The sequence below is a fragment of the Dermochelys coriacea genome, chromosome 22 (assembly GCF_009764565.3).
Source record: "Dermochelys coriacea isolate rDerCor1 chromosome 22, rDerCor1.pri.v4, whole genome shotgun sequence".
In the NCBI taxonomy this organism is placed as follows: domain Eukaryota; kingdom Metazoa; phylum Chordata; order Testudines; family Dermochelyidae; genus Dermochelys; species Dermochelys coriacea.
Genome location: NC_050089.1, coordinates 10,079,140 through 10,096,890, shown reverse-complemented (window position 1 = coordinate 10,096,890; position 17,751 = coordinate 10,079,140). Strand labels below are relative to the sequence as shown.

General features: G+C 44.8%; 1 protein-coding gene across 1 annotated transcript in view; it reads left to right on the top strand.

The window, feature by feature from the left end:
- GRAMD1B (GRAM domain containing 1B) overlaps positions 1-17,751 on the top strand; it is a 281,545-nt gene that overhangs the window by 122,538 nt on the left and 141,256 nt on the right. The window contains 1 exon segment of the mRNA XM_043500797.1: positions 9,161-9,984. Coding sequence (XP_043356732.1) covers positions 9,641-9,984 — 344 coding nt within the window. The 5' untranslated portion in view covers positions 9,161-9,640.

Below are 17,751 nucleotides of genomic sequence, written 5' to 3'. Positions count from 1 at the left end.
TATCCATCTGGCTGCTCCTATCTGTTTATCACAGCTAAGAGGGAAATAATTTTCTAAAGAATTATTTGGACTTTAATTGAAAACTGCACTTTTGTTTTGTTTTTTTGTTTTAGAATGTACTGCTTTTTGTGGTTTAAAAACAGTGAAAATTTTTCCACAGAAAATTTTCATCCGCCCCCAAAAAAAACATTGATGGAAAATTGTGACCAATTGTTTAGTCTTTATAGGATTAAGATTCCCTGAGAAACAAAAGGAGAAACAATTTTAGCTCTTTAAAAAGGGGGAAAATATTCAGGGCTTAATTCTTCCCTGTTGTAATTATGCTAATTCATTGGATTTGCACCAGGGATTAATTTGTGCCTCATGAGATTTTATTATATATCAGGTCTTGCAGATTTACATGGCAAAAACCCTATTGTACAAACCACATCCTGTGCCCTAGAACATCTGATTGTGATGAGAACATTTCAAGAAAATCTATCATGATGAAAAAGAAAGAGAAACCTGCAGAAGACCGAAGAGAAAACAAAGGTCCCAGCTAGAACCACAAAATATCCAGCTGGTTCTATCTCCTTTTCCTGTATCAGCTCAATCGCTGAGCTACTAACACCTACTCATAACCTTCCCTCTTTTGCAAGTGCATCTGATATCACTTCAGAACATCCTGTACCCTGAAGCAAGAAACATAAATAATCCCACCTGCTGGAATCAAAATATCAAGTGGAAAAACTGTAATAAGCAAGGGGGACTTTAGTTCCTGGGTAAGTAGTGACATTGTTGATATTGAAGAACCCAAAGTCAAGAGTTGGAACATGTTAAAGAAACCAACTTCACAGGGCAAGGAAATCTTTAAGATCATGGGAAGTACACCAAGATGCTTGGCTGACAAAAGATGATGAGCTCCCAGATAGCTCTGCACTATTGCTCTGTGAGATAGATTTCTTAGAACTGTTGATGAAAGAGGGTCATGGCATGTTTGTGAACAGACTGCAATATGTGGGCTACTCACAAAGGAGGGTAATATTTGATGAGGTGCTGAGTGCCCTCATTTCCTGCCGACTTTAATGGGAGCTGAGGATGTTCAGCACCTGGCAAGATGAGGATTATACTATTTCCTATAAAATGTCATCCTCTGCTCCCAGAGATCTGTAACACTGTTGGTGAGGAGGAGCCATAGTTATTTATTTTTTAAATCGCCTTCAAATGCATCAAAACTCATTTATTTTAAACATGTTTACACCTGCAGCTATTTAACCACTAGAGAGCAGCAGGATCTCATTGGAGGAAGGATCCCTTTGCTGTGCCCCACTCCTACCATACCTGGTCATAGGGAATCTCTCAGAGAGTGATAAAGGAAGTTCAGAAGGCAAGAGTGGATTGGAAAAAGGGACCCGGATCCAATGTGAAGAGCTTACTCAAATTCCAGAAACTTTTGACCCCACTCTCTGATGGCAAATGTTAAGTGCTCAGTAGCAGAGGCTGCACTTATGTCACAGCCCTTATGGCCAGGGGAACAGTGTTGAAAAATGCATTTGAGATTCTGTCCTGTAGGCAACTTCAGATACCAGCTTAACATTAAGAAAAGGAGTACTTGTGGCACCTTAGAGACTAACAAATTTATTAGAGCATAAGCTTTCGTGAGCTACAGCTCACTTCATCGGATGCATTTGGTGGAAATAACAGAGGAGAGATTTATATACACACATAGAGAACATGAAACAATGGGTTTAGCATGGAAGAGGGGGACTGGAACCGTCCAGGCCTGAGCTTTTCCAAAGGTCAGGGATGTTGGGATCAAGGATTTTGCCTTCAGTCCTTCTTTATCATTATCTGTATTGCAGTAGCTCCTAGGAGCCCCCGTCATGGACCAGGACAAAAAGATGGGTCCTGCCCCAAAGTGCTTACACCTTTACTTGCTGCTCAGATATGGAGAGCAAATAATAATACCTAGCTCTTATGTAGCGCTTTCCATCAGTAGATCTCAAAGCACTTTACCAAGGAGGTCAATATCCCCATTTTAAAGATCAGGAAACTGAAGCCCAGAGAGGTGAAATGACCAGCTCATGGTCACCCAGCTGCAGAGCCAGGACTAGAGTCCTGGACCAGTGGTCTCTTCAGTAGCCTACCTGTTTTTTCTCCCCTATCCATGGTAGACACTGTTACATGCTAAGTAATCATACTGACAGCGAGATCTTGTGTGCTTAATAAAACAAGAAGCAAGAAAGCAAGGAGCAAGAAAATCCTGCCAGTTGCTGTTTAAAAATAACAAAAAGTACCTGCAGGTTACAATTTGCTTCCCATGGCACTGTGCTGGGCCTGCCTGCATTCATCATCATGGCACATGGATTAGATGGGGGTTTGAATGTTAGATCCAAGCCCTTCAACTTTAGAGTTAAAGGAATTCATCCATTTCCTCACTTATGAAGGTTAGGCTTAGTATGTGGTGATGCTGAGAGACAGGTTTATCAGGAGTTTCCCCCCCCCCCCAGCTTCTTTATTAAAGCAGCTAGAATAAGCTACAATTGAAACAGATTTTCCTTTGATACAGGGCCCGCAAGTTTAAATTCAATTGCCTGAGAGAGAGGAAATTAGCCTAGTACACAATATATAATGCTGTTATTGGACATGCTAGCTGAAAGTTAAGTGCTGGGCAAATAATGCAAAACAAGCCTGTTGAAAAATTATTAGGATTTTTAAATGAATTAGCTTTGACCAGGCTTCATGTGCCACCTGTCAATTTTCTGTGAAAATTCAAGTGATCACATTTTACTGATCCGAATACTCATGAAATGCTAATCTCCAAGCACCATGTGTGAATGTTTGCAGAAATGGGTTTGTAAATTTGTTTTTACTTGTATTCATTTACATGCTCCCCATCCATTCAGGGAACACTGACAATACCCATGTGACTTATCTGACGTATCCTAGCTGAGCAACATGGTTTGATTTCCATTGCACTTGCCCCTTCTGGTTCATGCAGTTTTCATGCCTGCTGGCTCAGAGGGATGTGTCAAGCCCTTGGACTGTGTATTTTCAAAAAGTGATGAAGAAATGTCACAAGTCTGCATGTGCTGCCACTGCTTTTCTATTGAAAGGCACGCACAAGAAAAAAGAGTAAGTGAATATTGCTTTTATTGGTTGTGGTAGGTGCTGGCGTGCTAGCCTCAGGGACAGATGGAACAGATAAAGCACAGCATTGCCACTGCTAGTGCAAGAGTCCCCACCATGTGCCTCAGCCCTGACCTTGGCAGGGCACTCTTTAAAATTGTTGACTGTGCTTTGCTGAATCTCTGTGGGAGTATTAGCTAGTGATAATTATGGAGGTGGCTTTAGGGGATGTGGACTCTGAGCCATTGGGAATTGGATTGAGACCGCCAATTGATTTCATGTGACACACTCATTGGGGACAGTGGTAAGGATTTTTGATCACTATCATTATGGAACTAGATTACAATCAGTGAGCTAGAGTCAGTGGAACTTCCCTGCAAAGAGACTCATCTTATAGCCCTCACTCATGTGAGTGATCCCAGAAAAGCTATGCAAGCCGCAATAGATGGGGTGGTATCAGTGACTGTCCTGATGTATATATTTCTCTTTCCTCTCTCCTTACCCATACCTAGTTGAGATGCAAGCTAAATCCCGTATTACATTAGCAATGCAGCTCACTGAGTATATATTATATTGCAGTGATCATTAATTTCAGCAGAGGAGTTTTAAATGAACATGTCTTGGGAAAATATAAATATGCAGTAGGAAAGTGACATTTTTACTCTGTACAGACGATGCCAGTACGGATGAGACATACTATCTGCTATATCTCTACTATACCCAACATAAATGCAATATGTGCTTTTCTAACGTGGCAAATATATTGCACATGCATGTACTGTTTGTTTCATACATGCAGCATGAGCACTTCATGTATGCATACTATATGCAAAATGTGCTGCATACATATGACAAATATACAGTAACCATGTGGCAACTGCATTGCACACACAGCTACTTTGTGGCATATGTGTAAAACCCATGCATGCCTATGTATTGTATACATTCCGTATACGTTGTATGCTGCATGCATCACAAACATTGCATTGTATATGTGATCTTTGCTGCGTACATGAAGTATAGGTATATGAGTTGTATGCTATAGGCATATCCATGCACAGTACACATAGTTATTGTATGCTATATGCATGCATTGGGCACATTTTCGAGTTGCATTATGTGCTGCACACATGTGGCACATGACTGCACAAAGATACACTACTTGTTGCAGATATTTATTTCTGTAAGAAGTATCATAGGTCATGAACGTGGATGACACAGCCAACTAGCATGGAGGTTTTCACTTGGCCCTGAAGCATTTCCCAAATAGCCCCATTCAGGGGAAGATCATCAAGAGAAATGACACTAAATAAACTCAGGCGTTTATCTAATTTAGGAAATAGGCTCTAATGACCTAGCCGCTGAGGTTGTGGATAATAGAGAGATGATGGACAGGAGTGGTATTTATGAAGCAGTTTCAAGAACATTTATAAAATGAGTTTACCCATTGTAGGCAGGAACCTTCTGTGTCCTTCCATAGTTCTGTAGCTCCTGGGAGTTGATAGGAAGTTATAAAGGTTTCCATTTTGCCTTGTGCAGCATGAAACAGTGAGTGATGGTTCTCTTACAAGCATTTTTTCTTTTGTCAGGGTTTTGTGCAGTATTCAGCAGTGCTTTGCTTACCTCTCCTCTGTGAGGGAAAAGGGAGTGAGTCCAGCAATTGGTACTTGGACTAATGCCACAGAGGGGAGAGGACGTTTCAGGGAATTAGCCACCCCTTAACCAATGGATGTGAAGGAGAAACTTTCCCAGGAGGCAGGAAACTAGAACTGCCATTTCTCGGTTTCTTGTGCCTTCCTCTGAAGCATTTGGTCCTGGCCACTCCGAGACAACATACTGGATTAGTTGGACAACTGGTCTGATCCAGTCAGACAATCCCTATGTTTCTCTCTCCTTTGGTCCCATGAAGCCCTGTATTTTGTTGGCTTGGCCTGAAACTGTGTTGCTTGCTTCTGTTAAGGGGACGATTGTGAACAGAAGTCCTTTCAAGCTACTGTGGAAGCACTGGATTTTCTACAAACCTCTCCCCTGGCCGCTGTTCCTTAGGGTTTGGGAGGTGTAGGGGAAGAGCTTTATAAGGTGTTTGGGTAAGTTTTGGTCCCATACTGAACTCTAAGATGTAAAGTCTAAATTCTAAGATTCTGGTATCTGAAAGCTCGGTAGCAGGCAGGGCTGATTTAAGGCACATACGTAACCTCAGAAAGCCAAAAGAGAGAAGAGGGAATAAGAATTTACTTCAAACTTGAACACTTCAGTAAAAAATTTATAGTAAAACAAAATGCATATTTTGTTCAGAGGATAAAGCAGATATTTATAGGTCAACATCTAGGTTCATTTCTGTGTGTGTTAGCCTGGAAGAACATTTATCCTCTGGTGAGCTTAGGCCACTGGTTTAATGTATATCTGTGCATCGCTGCATTTGACTGATGGAATGTAACTACAGCTGCTTGTGCATGTGTGACTATGTTGGGTGGTAGCCTATGAAGATTGTGAGCCCTAATACTGGTACCCAAAGAGTCTTTAGCTCAAGTGGTAGAGGCTTGTGTTTGTGGACCCAGAGTCCTGATCCTGCATGTGTATAGTTCAGCATGTGGTATGTGTTGGTAACAGTGGATTTTGTTACACCTGAATATAACACCAGGTGTTTTCCTGGTGGAATAAAGGCAAGGTATGTTCAAACCGCTAAGGACAGCCAGGAGAGCTGGGTACACCTTTGAAGTGGGTTGTGCTGACAGTTGGCACAGCAATACCCGATGGCATTTTCAGGCACTCTGCAATATGCCTTGGGTCTCTCCTAGAGCTGGTGTATGTATTGCTTTATGTATCGGGCTGGCTTAAATACAACAATCTACTGACCTGAGCTAGTGAAGCAGATATTCTAGCTGAACAGCACATTCTTTCCTATTCAAAGACCTTTTGTACTCACACGCTGGTGGTTCTGTGATTTAATTGTGTGTGCTGTGAGCTGTGACCTGTTACGAAAGTGCTATACAGGTACTGGAAATTCAGAGAGAGTTGGAGTGAGTCACTCCTTGACTCCTGCAAACTGTGTATGGATTCTGAAAACTGACGCAAGTTTCTAGGGATATTCACCATAGAAGGTAGCCTAGTTGGATGTCAGAATTAAGCAATGGCTGACCTTAGGGCAAGGTGTGTGTTTATGTTCTTGCTGCAGGGTCTCTGAAGGCTGGCCTTTGCATTCTGCCGATGGGCATGTTTCTGGTCTCAGCTGCACCAGTGTAATCCAGAGGATATCATGCAATTAATCAATTTGCTCTGCATTCACTCTAGTGTAACTGTGAGCAGAACTAGGCACCATGCACTTGAGATGTATTGAGCAGCATGGGTATGCACAGTGCTGTACAAGCACCAAGCAAGATGCAGTCCAAGCTACAAGGCACTTGCAATCTAAATATGACACAGAGAAAACAGCTCAAGTGAGGGCCCAAGTTCTTGGAGACCTAAGGTTTTTGTTTTGCTGTCATCTATTTGATGGATTGGTATCAGAAGATGTTGAGATTAGTGATCATGTGAATAAGACCAGGTGGTCTCATTTTTGTGGCTGATGACCTTTGAAACACTCAACTATCCTCCTTTCGTTTGGACAAAGATCCAGTTCCAAAGAGTTTACCTTAAAAGGAAAGAACTAAGTGTGTCGCTGCAGGAACGAAACACAAGGGGTGTGAAGTTCTGTTTAAGATCAGATGGCATAAGGAATACATAATCTGCAAATTGGGGGTAAAAGGTTAGCGGGTCAAAGTACAGACATTGAGATATGAGGGTATGTTCATATGATGGCTATGTTCAGGTGTGGAGTATAATGAGTGGATACGATGATGAGGACGGATTTACCCTCATTTGGTGAGATTTAACATTCAGGGAGTGTATGGTTCGAGTTCATATGATGCAACAGACAGTCTCTCAGTCCCTTTCTCGTAGTCGATGCACAATGTCGTTCCAGCTCACGCCTCTTGGTACTGTCAGTGGCTGGTGATGTGTTCGATGTAGATGTCCCTGGACCATTGGATGGTGTCTGAGACCATGAGGTGCCGCATGAGCTGTGCATAGCATTGACCAATCCCACAGGTCCGCAGCACACGCTCGTTGCAGGGGTCCCAGGTGCCCAGGGCTCCGACGATCAGGGCGTCCATCTGCACCTTGTAGCCCTTCGCTCTCAGGGTGTCAGCCAGGGGAGCGTATTTTTCCAGTTTATGAGCTAGGGCTTTGCGAAAGGCCAGGGTCCTGTTCTCCAAGGAGACCGTGACGTCAACGAAGATGATGCATTTCCGATGAAGTGAGCTGTAGCTCACGAAAGCTTATGCTCTAATAAATTTGTTAGTCTCTAAGGTGCCACAAGTACTCCTTTTCTTTTTGCGAATGCATTTTCAGTGAGTAATAACACCATCAGACTTGTGGTGGCTGAATACAAGGTGACTTACTATGGAAGCTGTGACGGCATTGGCTGTTACAACTGGTGACTGCAATTCTCAGGTAGTTGTGAGTTCAGGTTTCATCATATGCACAGAAAAATATTAAAATAAAGGTATCAATCCTTGTAATGAGCAAACAATACGGCTGTGTTTGTGCTGGACATGAAACAACAAACCATGTGCTCTTTTGTCTCCGTAAGTCTCTGTGTTTTATTAGAATTAATGGTGTTTTGTGCTTTTTGAGATATGTGGCCGTTAACGGAGGGGGGGAGGGTGTCATTTTGATTGCGTGTTTACGGAAGTCATTTCAATACCATGGTGTTGGATGCTCTAGAAATGGATAAATATAGATTGTGCTTAAAGTTCTAGCCAATTTCTGAGCCACAGGAGAAGGAATGAATGAAGGGAATTGCGAAATAGTGACCTTAGGCTGCCAACCCGTGATTTTTTTTTTAAAATTAACAGTGAACCCTCTTATCTCCCTGATCTTGCTTCCCACCCACCCAAATCTTTCTTCTCTCAATCCTCGCATCTGCTTGTAATCTGTCTGGTTTTGCTTGGTGCATTCCAACCACTGGAAGCAGAGGTGAGGACCAAGCTTCAAAATTCAGCTCCGGATTTTGAAGTCCTTCCCACTCCGAGCCCCAGCTCTGGGGATCTTCAGTTCTAGGGTTTGGGATCAGCCCATTTCAGAAATGAAGACAAGCAATGAAATTCAGCTCTGTATTTGGCTGTGGAGTCTAAATTCCCAGGCACATCCATGACAGAATCTGCTTAGATTTGCATGATTTTTGGGTGAAACCATAACTCAGCCTAGCCTTGCTTGAAACCCTTCAGCAAAACTTTGGTGAACCTGATGGGGGAGTTGTATTGATCCCTTGGACAGAGCACGTTCTGCCAGGCTTGGGGTTACATTCCCAAAGTTTTGCAAAGCTCTTCCATCGAGCTATCCAGGGGTAACCCTTGATAGAAACCCTCATTTCCTCTTGGTCTAGTCAGTGCCTGGGAATCTTCCACCCGGGGAAGTGTGTATTTGTTTTTTTCTCAGGCCTGTCCTGCATGTCGTCTTGTCTCTCTGTGTGGTGTTTGTCTTCTCAGTGTCGGTTCCTAAACTCAGGACCATCTATTACTGAGTGTGTCATTTTGGAAGCAGCCTCCATGAACCCTTGGCAAAACAAAGTCAGGCAGGATCCCAACCCCAGTGCCGCTGCTGCCTTTTAGCTGCTGCTCAAACTCTCTCCCCTCTATCGGTGTATTCAATGAGGTGAAAAATAATATATATAGTTACAAGATGATGGCACTTGGGGTCCACTCCTTCCCTCCCTGCAGGGAGGGACAACCAAATAGGAAGGTGGGACAAAAGGGAAGTCTGCCAGTTGGCTTGTATGGGAAGTTATTGTCCCTCTTATAATCCTTTGTGTTAGACTGATGGCTGTAGAGGCATGTTCAGTAATGTAGAACTCACCCCTGAGGATTAGGAGTGCGTTACACTTGCAGCAGCTGCCTGTGCATGTCTTATCTGCTACAGAAAAAGAACTTTCCATCACCCTCCCCGTTCTCTGATTTATATAGTATCATTGCTTCCCTTCCTCCTTCCCCCCCTTCTTTGACCTCTCTCACAGCTCACGTTGCTCTCCGTCTCCCAAGGACTGTTTCCAGCACAGCTCTGGAGGCGTGTTCACTGAGCCAGGATTGGGCAAAGAGCAGAGAAAACAGCAGAACGAAAAAAGCCAAGAGAGCTCAGCGGGTTGTCAGCAGTCCTCATACCAGAGCTAAACTTGCTGCCCTGAAGAGACCAGCAGGAGAGGAAGTTGATTATCAGTGAGAAGGAGGAGAAAACAAAAGAGAACTTTGAACTGTCTCCACTCGTGGTCTGAGCATCCTCCCCTTCACGTCCCGTTAAATGAAAGCACCGAGGAACATGAGATTTCCTTCGGGGGGGGGGGGGTGGGGAGAGGGTTGGAACATGCTGAGCTGGGGAGGAGCGGAGAAGAGCAGCTTTTAAAAGGGCAGCTTTAGTGGTGTGGGGTTTACGGAGATCAGAGAGATAGAGCAGAGGTGGGAAGGGAAGGTGAAAGTGGATCTGATTGCCTGCTGCCAATATGACAGAGACCTCCGCTCCCAGGAGTGCAGGTCCCAGAGCAACAGGTGCCAGAGTGCAGCCGGGCCTGGTCCAGTTCGTCCACCCCCACCCTGCGCAGGAGGCGCTTCAAGATGAGACGGATGAAGAACGGGCAAGAGCAGAGCCTGGAGGCCGGCGGGTACCAGGACTCTCCCTCACCCAACAAAGAGTTCCTGCAGCTCCCATCCATAGAAATCACCCATCCAGTGACGAGGACACCCCATGGTCGAACTGCTCGACGCCCAGCGCCTCCCCGCGGCGCAAGCGCTTCCTGCTGCGGAAGTGGCTGCGCGTGAGAGAGAAGAAGGAATACAGTGAAAGCAGGTATGTCATTGGCCAAACCTCCCGTTCCCTGCAGCTGAGAAGGCTCCACTAGACAAGGCAATAGCGCCTGCTGTTACCTGTAGAGGGCTCAGCCCACTACCCACAGTGTCCTTTGTCCCTGTCTAGTGGCTGGGGCTTTTTAAGTGGTATATAGATTGTTGCTGACTCCAAGCTTTAGCTCAAGCCATAGAAACTCATGCTTTTAGAACTGGATTCAATCCCTGATTGCCATACCTTTAAAGTGAGTTTAGTGCTGGTGAAAAGTGTCAGACTGAATGGCTGTGGAGACTGAAGACCCTAAGAGATGGGCAGTGGCAGGGCGGTCTTTCTGTATGCTACGCCGTCCATGTGTCTGAACCCTGGCCTGCAGAGTCCCCCTGTAGAGAAGGAGAGGGGAGTTCAATCTTCATGGCCCATTCAGTCTTTGGCATCTCTGCTGATACTGCCAGTTAATGCCAAACTTGCTAGTGGTTTTTATGATGCACTCCCCTCTCCTTTAGAAATTGGACTGAAGTTCCCTAACTGATGTCATACAGGCTGCTGCACATTTGTCAAATAGCATGAGAGGACAGTGAGGGGCAAGCTGGGCTGGGCAAATCCAGGAGGGGTCTGAGCTCTGTCCCTGGCTCTGCCACAGACTTAGATGTTCTGTGCTTCAGTTATTCATTTGCAGAAAAGAGAATAATTAATGCTCATCTGGGTCACAAGGACATCACATGGCTTAATTCATGAAGAACTCTGAGGGCTTGTCTACACTACGCAGCTTTTAGCGAGAAGGCTGTGTCGACACAGCCTTGTCACTAGAAGTCAGCATGTGTAAACACTCTTTTTCGGTACTTTGTCAGCACTTTTGCCCACAAAATACTTCTAGCCCCGCGAGCGGCGTTAGCTTTGTTGGCAGGAGAGCGCTTCTGCTGACAAAGCTGTGTTCATGTTTTTGTCTTTTTGCACTGTGGGGGAAGGCTTTTTTAAGTACCCGTGAAAGACAAAAGTTTGTCGACAACTTTGCATTGTAGACAAGCCCTGAGTCTGAGATAGGAGGTGTTATTGCTGTCCAATGTACTGTTATAAGAATTGGTGCAGAGCTCTACTGACCTGGGTTTAATTCAAACCATTGACCAAGAGATGACAGTCACTCTTTTCCCTTTCCCAAAGCTATCCAGTCCTCTGGGAACTTCATCCAAAATTGGCTTGCTGGGGATGTTTTGACACTTGTTTCTCTGCCCCTAGTGTTAGAGTTGGAGTTGCTATTGTTACAAGTTTTGGTGGCACTGCGACATGTGCGTGCATTGGCTGGGTTGCAACTCAGAGACAGAGTTCAGTTTTTTGCTTTTCACCAAAACTTGAAAAATTACAAAGAAAATCTATTATTTTGGTTGTTTTCATCAGTTTCTTTACAGGAAAAAGAAAAATTTTCTTATTAGCTCTGTTTGTGGGCTTCAAACCTGCATATGCATATTACATTTTTTAAAAAAATAATTTAAGGAACCATATGATGTCCTTTTCTGTCTACCCCGTCTAGCAGGTTGTCCCATTAACTGCCATGTTGTTCCAGTGGTCTGGTGGAGGACTTATACCTATCAACACATCTCTCTGAGGCTCCAAGTCCACTCCCAGTCTCGCAAAAGCACTTCCACTAGGTCCAATTCCATTGCAAACTAAGGTGCTGCTTTAGCAACACCAAGTCTCAAGGATGTTCTGCTGATGAATGCATTTCTGTACCAGCAGGTGAGGAATGACTGTACAATGGCCTCTCTTGTAGAAAGTGATCATTTGGGAAAAAAAGTTCCCTGACATCGTGAACATTCAGTGTCATTCAAATGATGGTTAGGATACAGATAGGGATGGTCTTGAAAACATAGGAGAGATTGTGTGGTTGGGGTGTGTGTGTGTGTGTGTGTGTGTGTGTGTGTGTGTGTGTGTTAGAGAGAAGTGTCTGAATTACAGAGTTCAGATTTGAACTTCACCAGAGTTGATGGCATTTTAGATGCAGCATTTTTATTTGGGTCTATCTCTGGAGAGAGAGAGAGAGAGAGAGAGAGAGAGAGAGAGAGAGATGTCCAAGGACATGCAGATAGTATTCTGGTTATTAACCCTCCTTAGCAAATTTCTGCACTCTCCTTGATTACATTTTTGAAATGGTGATTGGAAAAAAAAGCTAAGGCAGTTTTTGGATTAGGTGGCATTAGCATACCAAGGCCAGCATGGCACCTTCTCTTTTTCATGTATTACAGGCTCCAAATCCATTCCTCGGCAATGGAAAATAGATCAGGTTTTCAAATGGAATTCCTTCTCTTCCCAGCCCAGAGGAGAACACATCTAATTCTTCTCCTGCCCTTTTCTGCTGAGCTCGCAAGCTTGGAGAAAGTAAAGAGGATCAATGCACATCTAGAGCACGGCAGGAGAGGGAAAAAAACAGGGTTGCTGGCTCAGAGCAGGGAGTTTTTCCGGGCAGGCTATGGTGAACCAGGAGAATTTTACAGGGTGAACGACAGTGTTCAGTTAACGCTGCTCCCAAGGTTGCACTGCAGTATAAACCTCCTCAAGTCATGAGGCACCTGTCCATGGCATAATGTGTTATGGGGAGCAGCAGGAGAAAGCTGGCCATTTGAGAAACAGATTAATTATTCTCCATCCATCTTCCTGTACTCTAGGCTTGGTTTTCACGAGTGCTGGCTCTTCTGGGGCAATATCGTGTCACTATACATTTATGATGCTGATATCCATATGAGACTGGTGCTAGTCAAATCACTTAATACGCTATTCATAGGTTCATAGACTTTAAGGCCAGCAGGGACCATTATGATCTAGTCTGACCACCTGAATAACACAGGTCATAGAATTTTACCAAGTAATCTGAGCTAGAGAAATTTTTTAGAAAGACATCCAATCTTGATTTAAAGACTTCAAGTGATAGCAAATCCACCACATCTTTGGTTTGTTTTTCCAGTGTGTAATTACCTTTTGTAAAATATGTGTACCTTATTTCTAGCCTCTGCCTTACTGGAAGGCAGTCCTAACCCAGTGATGGGCATGGTGGAAGAACCTGATAGAACAGAGTGTCTGCTCTACTAAGACCCTTGATGGTTGATTTAATTTTATACCTTTGAATAGCTCTGGCTTCATTTTTCCTCTCCCAGAAGTGTTGACCCAGCCGCACACCCAAAATCACTAGTTACTATTGGAAACTTGGGCCCAAGTCTTTCTGATGACACATTACCTTCTGGTTCCCTTAAACTCTTCCTTAGTTTAGTAATGGCACAATTGCAAGGAAGAAGAGGTGACTTGTCATCAGCCAAAGAGAGGACAAGCAAGATTCTTGTTCACATACATAAGATGCAAGGTTTGCTCAAGTTCATCATAGGTTAGTGGTGGTGGTGGTGGTGATGGTGCTTACCAACTTTTGTAAGGCATTCGAGGTCCTTAGATTTAAGGCACTATGTAAATGCAAAATATTATTATTAAGGCAGAATGGTAACAGCCATTATGATACACCTCACAGGCAGGCCAAAGCAATCTGTTAGCATTTTGCTATGCCTGCAATGAACATGCATTATTTATGAAGCGAATGTGATAGTGTACCACTTTAATTAATTTGTTGTTTGTTTAACAAAACCCATGCATCCTAGTCTCTGGGAGTATGTATGGTTCCTTAGAGACCGTGCAAGGGCCAATGTCCACCCAAAATAAAAGGAGTTGACCCCGGCCCCTTAAATTAAACTATTAAAATAACAAAGATGCTCTGCCCACACAACCAGACTTTGGCAAAAGCCAGGAAAATAGATAGGCAATTGCTGTATGGCTTGAAGGTCAAGAGACCCAACTCTGATGTGTGCACTCTGTCTCTATATAGGTAAATAGTTAATAGATGGGGTTTGGAAGTACATAACGTGTCCTGGATTCTGTATGACCGATACAGCTTGTTGCAGTGCACTACAAATGGCTTCCATTATGCAAACCTTACATCAGCTCTTAAGTCAGTGGACCAACTGAGTTTCCAAAGAGGAGGGTCCTCCCTTAAAAACTCTTTGATCTCAGACCTTTAAATCTGCAGACTGTAAGCAAGAGCTCTTATTCTGTTAACTTCTCACTTCCCTTCTGCACCATGGAAAAGTCCTGGGGTTCGTACTCTGGAAAAATTCTCATTGTGGGTATTTTGCTTAAGTGTAAGGACTGAGTGCAAAAACCAATAGAGTAAAAACTTAAGAAACTCCCATACCAGAAAGCTGCTGCAAAGAACAAACAATGTAGACCTCAGTGAAACCTCTGGCTTTGCCTGTCTTTATGGTAGAATATAGGGGTCAGGAAAGAGCAGCTAATGCTGTGAGAAATGCAGGTGGTTTTAAAAAAAAATTGTGGAACAAAACCCTGCCCCATGAATGGGTTTCATTTCATGCCCTAAGTTTCTGAGAAGGTCAAGCTGAGTCATTCTGTGAATTTAGCAGCTTCCAGGTATCTTTGGCTTTCAGAAATTTCCCCATTTTATTTTCAAGTCAAAAGGGGGGAAAAAATCTTCCCCATTAGAAATGTTGCCTGTGACTAAATCTGGGAACTAGCAGGAGTGTGAGAGTCAGCAGTAAGAATGCAGCTCTTCTCCCAAGTACCTGGATAGAAATGAGCACTTGTGGGTCTAAGGAGTTAAGGACCTTATACTTGATTAATTGGAGAGGGTTCAGATAAGAGCCATCGTAATGATTAAAGGATTCGAAAACATGCCTTCTAGTGATTGACTCAAGGAGCTCAAACTATTTAGCTTGACAAAGAAAAAGTAAGGGGTGACTTGATCATTGTTATTTACATGTTTCAGAGTAGCAGCCGTGTTAGTCTGTATTTGCAAAAAGAAAGGACTACTTGTGGCACCTTAGAGACTAACAAATTTATTTGAGCATAAGCTTTTGTGAGCTACAGCTCACTTCATCGGATGCATTATTTACATGGCATACACACAGAGAAGTTACATAAAATACTCTTGCTGGAAGGTTACAAAGTAACACTACTTTATTTCTTAAAATTCAGAATAACATACACTAACCTAAAAAGAGAGAGAAAACGGGTTGCTCCCTAAAACTGAGAGAGACAAGTCACCCTGCCTTACTATAGGCTCTCTGTCTGCAAACTGACTGCTGCTAGACCCAACTCGTATACTTTCCCACAGAGCTCCTTAGCCTGCAAGCAGAACTAGGAAACCCCCCTAAAATTTAGAGTGACATCTTACAGTTTTAAACGCAGCTCTCACTACACCACAATCACAGTTTATAAGCACCTATATAGGAAACAGAAATCTGATTGTAGAGGGCTTCTTCCATCTAGCAGACAAAGGTATAACCAGATCCAGTGTCTGGAAATTGAAGCTGGACAAATCAAACTGGAAATAAGGTGCAGGTTTTTGACAGGGACGGTAATTATCCAGTTGGAACGGTTTACAAAGGGTTGTGGTAGATTCTCCATCATTGGCAATTTTAAATCAAGATAGGATGTTTTTCTAAAACATATGCTTTAATTCAAACCGACATGAGTCGATGGTCGGTGTTTATGCAGGAGGTCATGCTAGATCAGGGGTGGGCAAACTTTTTGGCCTGAGGGTCACATCGGGGTTCCGAAACTATATGGAGGGCCACGTAGGGAAGGCTGTGCCTCCCCAAACAGCCTGGGCCCTGCCCCCTATCCGCCTCCTCCCACTTCCTGCCCCCTGACTGCCGCCCTCAGAATCCCCAACCCATCCAACATCCCCCTGCTCCTTGTCCCCTGACCCCACCCCCTCGGACTCCCCACCCCCTATCCAACCTCCCCTGTCCCCTGACTGCCCTGACCCTTAGAATCATAGAATCATAGAATATCAGGGTTGGAAGGGACCCCAGAAGGTCATCTAGTCCAACCCCCTGCTCAAAGCAGGACCAAGTCCCAGTTAAATCATCCCAGCCAGGGCTTTGTCAAGCCTGACCTTAAAAACCTCTAAGGAAGGAGATTCTACCACCTCCCTAGGTAACGCATTCCAGTGTTTCACCACCCTCTTAGTGAAAAAGTTTTTCCTAATATCCATCTAAACCTCCCCCATTGCAACTTGAGACCATTACTCCTCGTTCTGTCATCTGCTACCATTGAGAACAGTCTAGAGCCATCCTCTTTGAAACCCCCTTTCAGGTAGTTGAAAGCAGCTATCAAATCCCCCCTCATTCTTCTCTTCTGCAGACTAAACAATCCCAGCTCCCTCAGCCTCTCCTCATAAGTCATGTGCTCTAGACCCCTAATCATTTTTGTTGCCCTTCGCTGTACTCTTTCCAATTTATCCACATCCTTCTTGTAGTGTGGGGCCCAAAACTGGACACAGTACTCCAGATGAGTCCTCACAAGTGGTCGAATAGAGGGGAACGATCACGTCCCTCGATCTGCTCGCTATGCCCCTACTTATACATCCCAAAATGCCATTGGCCTTCTTGGCAACAAGGGGCACACTGCTGACTCATATCCAGCTTCTCGTCCACTGTCACCCCTAGGTCCTTTTCCCGCAGAACTGCTGCCGAGCCATTCGGTCCCTAGTCTGTAGCGGTGCATTGGATTCTTCCATCCTAAGTGCAGGACCCTGCACTTATCCTTATTGAACCTCATTAGATTTCTTTTGGCCCAATCTTCCAATTTGTCTAGGTCCTTCTGTATCCTATCCCTCCCCTCCAGCGTATCTACCACTCCTCCCAGTTTAGTATCATCCGCAAATTTGCTGAGAGTGCAATCCACACCATCCTCCAGATCATTTATGAAGATATTGAACAAAACGGGCCCCAGGACCGACCCTGGGGCACTCCACTTGACACCGGCTGCCAACTAGACATGGAGCCATTGATCACTACCCGTTGAGCCCGACAATCTAGCCAGCTTTCTACCCACCTTATAGTGCATTCATCCAGCCCATACTTCCTTAACTTGCTGACAAGAATGCTGTGGGAGACCGTGTCAAAAGCTTTGCTAAAGTCAAGAAACAATACATCCACTGCTTTCCCTTCATCCACAGAACCAGTAATCTCATCATAAAGGTGATTAGATTAGTCAGGCATGACCTTCCCTGGTGAATCCATGCTGACTGTTCCTGATCACTTTCCTCTCCTCTAAGTGCTTCAGGATTGATTCTTTGAGGACCTGCTCCATGATTTTTCCAGGGACTGAGGTGAGGCTGACCGGCCTGTAGTTCCCAGGATCCTCCTTCTTCCCTTTTTTCCTTTCTTCCCTTATCCACACCCCCGCCCCTGACAGGCCTCCCAGGACTCTCATGCCTATCCAACCCCCCCCCCCCGTTCCCTGTCCCCCTGACTGCACCCCCCCACCCCCAAACCTCCACCCCATCTAACCATTCCCTGTCCCCTGACTGTACCCCTCACCCTCAAACCTCCACCCCATCTAACCGTTCCCTATCCCCTGACTGCTCCCCAGACCCTCTGCCCGTTATCCAACCTCCCCACTCCCCGCCCCCTCACCGTGCTGCTCAGAGCAGCAGGACTGGCAGCCCTGCTGCGGCGCTGCCCAGCAGGAGCTTGCAGCCCTGCCACCCAGAAAGCTGGCGGCATGGCAAGCTGAGGCTGTGCGGGAGGGAGGACAGCAGGGGAGGGGCCAGGGACTAGCCTCCCCGGCCGGGAGCTCAAGGGCCAGGCAGGATGGTCCTGTGGGCCGTAGTTTGCCCACATCTGTGCTAGATGATCACAGTGGAGCTTCTGGCCTTTTAATCTATGCATGTATGTCTTCCATGATGGAACAGAGAAATGGGCCCAACTTCTTCAG